Source organism: Abramis brama (genome assembly GCF_963993115.1).
Source record: "Abramis brama genome assembly, chromosome: 11".
In the NCBI taxonomy this organism is placed as follows: Eukaryota; Metazoa; Chordata; class Actinopteri; order Cypriniformes; family Leuciscidae; genus Abramis; species Abramis brama.
The window spans coordinates 21,509,421-21,517,374 of NC_139973.1; the positions used below are offsets into that span (position 1 = coordinate 21,509,421).

The 7,954-nt window shown below is 37.5% G+C and overlaps 1 protein-coding gene across 2 annotated transcripts in view; it reads left to right on the forward strand.

Moving 5' to 3' along the window:
* Window positions 1–7,954, forward strand: part of tnrc6c2 (trinucleotide repeat containing adaptor 6C2) — a 55,411-nt gene that overhangs the window by 23,619 nt on the left and 23,838 nt on the right. For both annotated transcript variants that reach the window (XM_084128048.1, XM_084128047.1), the window contains exon 4: window positions 7,124–7,444. In XM_084128048.1, coding sequence (XP_083984174.1) covers window positions 7,124–7,444 — 321 coding nt within the window. The remainder of the gene's footprint in view (window positions 1–7,123; window positions 7,445–7,954) is intronic.

Below are 7,954 nucleotides of genomic sequence, written 5' to 3' on the forward strand. Positions count from 1 at the left end.
CCATCTTGACAGCGCGTCACTCCCGGATAACCGAAATGGGCAAAGAGGCGGGATTAGCTGAGGTGACGTGACGGCTAACAGACAGCAGACAAACGGCTAGTGACAGCAGTGGCAATCCACCTGTCACTCAAGTGGCCACGCCCTTATGAGGTATAAAAAAAAATTAACCCCCCTCACAGGCAAAATTAGCTATATAGACCAAATCCACTTTTTGTACCAGGCTGTAAACATATATATTTTTTCTGCTGTTAAGTTGGGCATATTAACATGGTGGGTATATGGGATTGACTCTCTTTTGGAGCCTGTCTCTAGCGACCAGTCAATGAATCGCAGTTTAAGTCACTTCCGTGTTGGATTCATTAGAGAGACCGGAAGGTTGCCGCTTGCCAAATATCAGTAAATCTCCTTGCATGATTCATTTAAATACTCTCCTCCCAAAAGTTTTGCGTCTGAAGGGAAACTCCTACAAATGATCGTGTGCGTTGCGCGTTCTGCTCAATGTTCATCTCCATGTGTGTGTTTCATGCTCTGCTCAGTTGCTCACGGCCCAAACGCATGTACCGTTCACGCTCACCGGAAAGGCAAAGTCCGCTAAAAAACGTGCCGACATGAAATTTCTCTGGACTTGTTTCTGTTTGCAATAGCCCTACTGTGCTGTAACATGGTTTGTATAGCCGTGTTTGGCAAGGCTGGCGTTACCCTCTCGTTCACTGATCCACTCCCTGCTATCTGCTCACACATGCTCTGAAAATAATGACTACTTTATTTTGATAATAGGTCAACAAATAAATCAGTTAAATCTGATTATGTTGCATAGAACTGAATGAAGAATAATATATTGATATTTAATATTATTTTAATATAGGGCTATTTTCTGTCCAATTTTTGTGTTACTTTAAAGAAAATTGTGGTTATTTTATTTTATTGGCTTGAATTTGTTTTTATTCAGATTCATTAAATTATTGAATTTAATTAAAAGTTTAATAATAATAATACAAAATAAATAATAATATTTAAAGTCATTTTCAGTTTCGGTTTGCTGCCAAATGCATCCAGAATTTCGCCCCAGAATTTACATTTTGGTGCATCCCTACTTTTAGTAAAGAGTAAAAGAAAGGAACTTCCTCCATTGTGTGTCTTAATGTTGAAGCCTTTGCAAGTGGAATAGACCATATAAATTGTGATCATGATTCAAAGAATATAAATGGTAGTTATCTTGCCCTGAATGAGTGAAATTAAAGCTTTTGTGATATTTAAGATGTGATACGGTAGATCTTGTCCGTGGTCTCAAGTAGTGACGCACTGAAATTTCAACCAAAAATAATTGGAAGAAACAGAGAGAAAAGAATTTTCGTTTCGGATGAAATTATTTGAAGAGCCGAAACCCTTTACAGAAACAGTAATGTTAAATTAACGCTTATTTAGATGACACGTTTCAACTGTGTGATTGTCTGTTTTGTGCACACATCGTGGATAAGCAGTATGGATGCAGCTCACCGCAACCAAAGAGAACGCTAAAGTAGCAATATGTCAAATATATTCGGCTGAAATGTCAAGAGGTAGCTTCGTACTGAAGAACTTAACTAAGACTGGTTTAATTTATCACCAGCATGCCAAGTTCAATTACCCAAATTTAATTGCACAAACTTTATTTTTGATTTCCTTTTCTGGCAAAGTTAAAACTTGATTTAATTGTTTCTGTAAAAAATATTTTCGATGCATCACTAGTTTCAAGCTGTAAGGTTTATGTTTGGTTTGCCCTGTCTGTCTGTATTCACTAGTTACTAGTAACTTTATTACTGATCATGTAACAAAGCTGTTTCAGTCTATGTTGATTAACTTCCCCAGTGTATTTAAAGTGTGCTAAAGGCAATGCAGAGATTTGTTTCTAAACACATTATAAATATTAGAAATGTATTGCTGAAAACATGTTACAAAGACTCTGAACTAGGTAGTACTGATTTTTTTTTACCATTTACCATGAGTTTTTTTTTTTTTTTACCATTTTTGCGTGAAATCATGGCTGGAGCTACTGAGCATGGCCCCTCCCCTAACACTATAATAACTACAGCGCATTAGCATCAGTGGTTTGTCTGCTCCATTAGTTACTACAGCCTACCATGTAGCCTACCACTATGCCTTCGTCACATAAGTGCATATTACCTGGTTGCGAGTGGGCTTGGTTTCATCGCCGACAGCGGACACGCCCCCAGCGTTTGGGAGCAGAATACTGTTTCAAAGATTTTGATAATTTATTTTATTTACTTGCCTTTTTTTTTTTGTCATTCAAATTTGGCTGGGTGGTTTTCTCTGGTGTGACATTTTTCTGTGGTGTGACAAACTCAGAACACACATTTAATATTACACAGACTTTAAGTCCTGAGTTTGGTTCTGTTCTTCATCTGATCTTATCTTAGTTTATACAAGATGATTTGGCCCAGAACTAGAAACCACTAGATAGTCTAGACTGATGAAAAAAACTGTTATCAAAAAATCGTTCTGCACTGGGAACGTCCAATATTGCATACAGCACAATTTCGGTGGAAAAGTTGTATCAGTGTTTGAATTCTGGTCTTCAGGTACAAATGCATTTTTTGACATTATCTTGCTTTTCAAAATTTGCAGTTTACAGATCTTTTAATTTCAGGCTTGACTAAGCTTAACTAAGCAGAACAACTCAAATGTTGCCCAAAGTGTATTTTTCATAAATGTTCTATTATACAGAACCTCTTATCCTCTGCACAGACAGACTATAATGTGCTTTGTCAGCAGTTCATGCATGTGCATCTTCGAGAATTTCTCATTTTCTCTTTGCATCAATAAACGAGTATCATCCCAAGACAAATGCAAATTAAATTTGTATTTAGATAGGGAGTAACGTGTACATAATTGAGTAATATTTACTGGGGGGTATATTTTATATATTTATATATTATAAATATATAAAATATATTTTATAACACTCCATGTTATAAAATATATTTCAATATATTGTCATATTTTAGTTCACAATAGTATCTATATTCTTACTGTATGCCAAGAATCAGTGTTTTTAATTTAATTGTACTATTTTAAGTTAAGCTATTCTAAGAATGTCATTACGCAAGGATCCAATCAAATACAGATGCAAGCGGATCAAGTTAATGCAAGATTGCTATACGCAATATTATATTGTCCCTGATGATTTCCACCCCTAACATATACAGTAGTTAAAGTATTTTTTCAGATTTATTGAGGGTTCAGTTTTTTCTCCAGCTGCATTTTAAAAAGAAGTGGTGCCAGATTTGTTCTAGGATTAAGAACCGTAGTATATGTGTGCATACGTATGTACATTTTTAGGTGAGAGAGATGGTGTTGTACAAGTAGATATAGAATCACGAAGAACCGAAGATTGACACAGGCAGGAAGAGATGGAATGAGAGAGGCCCCATAGCAAATTGCCTGTCTGAGATTGCCAGTATGAAAAGCTTGTGGTCCCAGTGTCCATCTGCTTCCTGTAATGAATTCACAAGCACTTCGAACAATAGGGACAATAAACGAGCCGAACGGGCTGTGGGGGATGGAGGAGAGAATGGAGAGAGGGAAAGGGTAGAGGAGGAGGGGAAATGTGCGAAGGAGAAGGGCACAGGAGAGAAAGAGGCAGGCAGAGACTGCCTCCTGATTGGCTGGAAGCGTGGTCGATGGATAGGCACGCTGACCAGAATGTAATCATAGATGTGCTTCACCAGCTTCAGGCAGCAGCCAGCAGCTCTGTTTTCAAATGACTCCAGGGGATCTCTGTATTCCATTTACAACTGGAAAACATAAAGAGTTCTTTGCTCAATTAGTGCACATCTCCTGATCCCACACGATAACTGTGAATTACTGTATGCTTGTGGATTTTGTTTTATAAATGTGCAGAGATCTGCACGAGGCAATTTGATCAGGTTTAATTTTTGCCATTGTGTGAAATTCCAGTCCATTTAATTTCTGAAGGCAAATCTGCCATTCAGGCTGTTATAAATGGCTCATCTCAGCATGAAGCTTTTCTTCTAACTGTGTCTATCTTTAACCCACATCCTTGGGTGAGTTACAGTAACTCTGCCTAGAGCTGCTCAGTGTGTGAGCCTGAAGTTAATCCTGTTCTTTTCTCCTGAACATTGTGTGTAAACTTCTCTGTGAAGAGTTTACCCAGGAAATCATTCTGAGGCTTAGGCTGACAAAAAGGACTTGATGTTGTTGGTAGTCTTAGTCACTGCAGCATATAGCTTTTCCAAATGTTTTTGTGCAGTAATCTGATGCACAGCACCACAGAGCTACTCTGGATGTCTTTTACAGTTTTAGACATTCCTTTTTTGCATTTTGCCCAAGCAGCAACCTTCCTGTCTCTCTCTTGAAATCAACACGGAAGTGACTTCAACTGCAATTCATCGACTGGCTGCTAGAGACTGGATGCAAAAGAGAGTCGATCCCATATACTGTACCCCCCTCATGTTAAAATGCCCAACTTAACAGCAAAAAAAAAGGTGTTTACAATCTGGTGCAAAAAGTGGTTTTGGTCTGTAGCCTATAGCTAATTTTGCCCTTCATGACAACTGTGAGGGGAGTGAATTTTTTTATAACTCGTCTGTTTAAATTATATTAAGCCTTAAAGTTCTGCATAATTAAGGGCGTGGCCACTTGAGTGACAGGTGGATTGCCACTGCTGTCAACACTAGCCGTTTGTCTGCTGTCTGTTAGCCGTCACATCACCTCAGCTAATCCCCTCTTTGCCCATTTTCGTTTATCCGGGAGTGACGTGCTACCAAGATGGCGACGGCCGGCTCCGCCCACTTTGGGCTTCAAAAATGCTCTTCAGAAACCTACGAGTGACGTCAGGGACACTACGTCTATTTTTTTTTTACAGTCTATAATTTTGCCACATCTTTAAGGTTCAATGGCCTTTAGTGATTTGTGGTCAGAGGTCAAGAATTACACTTCCTCGCTTCCGCGTCAGCATTCATTGTGAACAGTATTGAGGAGATCATCTGTCTGAATGTGTGCAATCCAGTGGCAGATGTTTATTTATTTAGTTATTTATTTAGTTTTTTTTATATGTATATTTCATACAGTATGCAAGTTTTTGTTATTTAGTCTTAAATATATATATTCAACATCTTCATGGATTTGGTCTCACCCCACTGATCTACATAAATGACTGGATTACTCATTCTTAATTGCGTTCTAAACTGCCAGTAGGCGGTGAAGCCACCAGAAGTGTTTAAGTTCTTACAATTTTCTTACCGACAGAGGACATCATTGACTTATAGCCAAAACTTTGACCTCAAATCACCCGATTTCGCACCCAAGTCGCACGTGGATAGTTTTTATGTATGTACATTAATTAATATATACTGTATAACGTTACGTTATCTGTAATGTTTATGATCTTTTCATAGATTTCATAGAATCTTTTTAAATAGATTTCTTCTTGTATGTAAATATGCAGGAAATATTAAGAATTAACATATCTAGGATAGCAGAAATTGATTTGAATATACATTAAATATAACATTAAAAATAATTCCGAACTACTAAATTGCACTATATAATATTAAAAAGGTTAACCATTCATCATCTTGCTCAGAGCGACAAAATTCTTGGAAATAAAGCTCCATGTCTTTAAATCCATACGCAGTCAATGTATTTTTTCTGAATAAGTTGTGGAGCGTGTATATTTCCTGATGTCTGTTTGTTGAACAACATCTACTTCAGACTGCATGAACCGAGTGATATTTGTATATATTGCTGAACTAAGTATTCATTTAACCAACATTTAAGTCATTATCTTTACTACTTCGAAATACATGATGTTAACGAAAACACTGTTGAATCATTCACTCTTACTGTACAAATAAAGCACTATTATACTGTTTACATAATTACATAACCACTGAATAACTGTACATAGCGTATTAAGTTATGCACATGCCTTACAAAGCATAAATTTGTAAAATTTCATAAGAATCACTGTGACATTTGTAATGCTGAGGTGTCTCATCCATCAGCTGATCTGATATTTGCTATTGTAATGAAGATGAAAGTAACTTTTAATAAGCAGGGGAATTTTTCGTCTTTAAACAAATAACCAATCAATGTTTAGGATGTTTGTATTTTTAGAATGTATAGAGAGACTTGTTAGGTAATGTTTTCTCATTAAAATCAGATGATCTCCTATTAATTCAATAGAATGTGAGGGAATTATAGGGAATACCAATATAGCAGCGCAATGGCTTCACTTTTTTTGATGTCATGAGAAACCCAGTCATTTATATAGATGAAGTGTCTCATCCTAAAATAAAACATACCATAATTAACTCTCCCTCATGTCACTACAAACCTGTACAACTTTCTTTCTTCTGTGGAGCAGTAAAAAAAAAGTTCTCATGTCTTTCCTTTTTTTACAGTCTATGGTTGTGATACATGGATGTGCGCTGTGTTATAATGCATTGCTATAGACGACAGTCATTATAAGGAAGGAAATGCCACAGAATAGAATCTTGCTTAAAAAGTGCATAGAGCTGCTTGTTTTATTTGTTGATTGTTGATTTTCAAAGATAAGTCTGAGCATCAGTTATTTTTGAACACTTTCATCTCGTTTTAACAAAACCATGAGAATATTGATAATCACGATAATTTTGGTCACTATAATCGTGATATGAAATCCCTTTTTTCGTCCCATCCCTAATGTGTTATCATGGAAACAGTAAAAACTTTTTTAGCTCCTTTTTTGTGATATAAACTTAAAATTTAAAACATAACTGGTAAGACATGTATTTGATTTTATAGCAGTTTTAGAGTCAAAATTATTTGGTAAAATATATATTTTTTTTTTTTGCTTTACAGTAAACTTAAACTTCTTTAACTTTTGTACACTTTCATTTTTTGAAGTGCTTTTTCTGCAATCTCCTGAGTGTCTTCTTTAAAAAAGACCAACATCAGGCCTTTATTCCAAAGCGTTCATGAATTACAACCATTTAATTACAACCATTGATCTATGCTCAAAAAGGGGGAGACAGTTAACAGGTTTATACATTACCACTTATTTTATCACTTCATTTATCTCAATTTAAACTTTGTCTTTATATTTCCTCATCTCTTGCAGTGCCAGACTCCGTTAAACCCAATCCCAGCATCCCTTCAAGTCTCATTCTGACCCTGAACCTACCTGTACCCTCTGCCTCCACCACCAGCAATGGCAAGCGTAACCCTAGTAATGCCCTACAACAGCAGTTACCTCCATTGCAGCAGTCCAGTCCCCGATATGTGCACAAAGAGGTTCCTCCACGCTTCCGACAGCAGGAGCAGAGGCAGCTATTGAAGAGGGGTCAACCTTTACCTACAGCCGCTCTGAACCCGACCTCTGCTTGCACTCAGACCGGGGTCATCTCCCCTCCTGGGACGCCCACCAGCAAACGGCACACGGGTGAGAATCATGTTTTGTTTTTGATGGAAAGACTAAGATATTTATTTTGACTGGCTTTTCACTTGACCAATATCAGGTATGGTTAGAGATACATTGTGGTGTTTTTTGTCATTGGTTGTCTTACTAGATAGAAATTTCTTCTTCCTCATGGCCCAGCTGGAACGTAGAAGTCCACAGGGACTATGATTTAAATGGCTGGGGATTGTGTCTCCCACCCTGCTATGCCTTAACAAAGCCTGGCATTGACCTCTTAAGTGTCATTCTAAGCCTGAGGTCATGGGAGCGGCAAGGTTGTGGGACTCCGTGTCTAGTGTTTTTTTCCAATTATTGTTTACTGACCCCCTTCCTCTATACCCCTCTGGTTGATGCCTGAGAGTGTTTGCGATTCACTCCAATCTGGTTTAACGGCAGGTGGAAGAGCAGTGCTTGAGCAGAAGGGACTCAGCATCCCTGGGAACATGGGCTCACCAGCTGTTTAATGGCTCCTAATGGCTTTGTCAACTCGTGGAT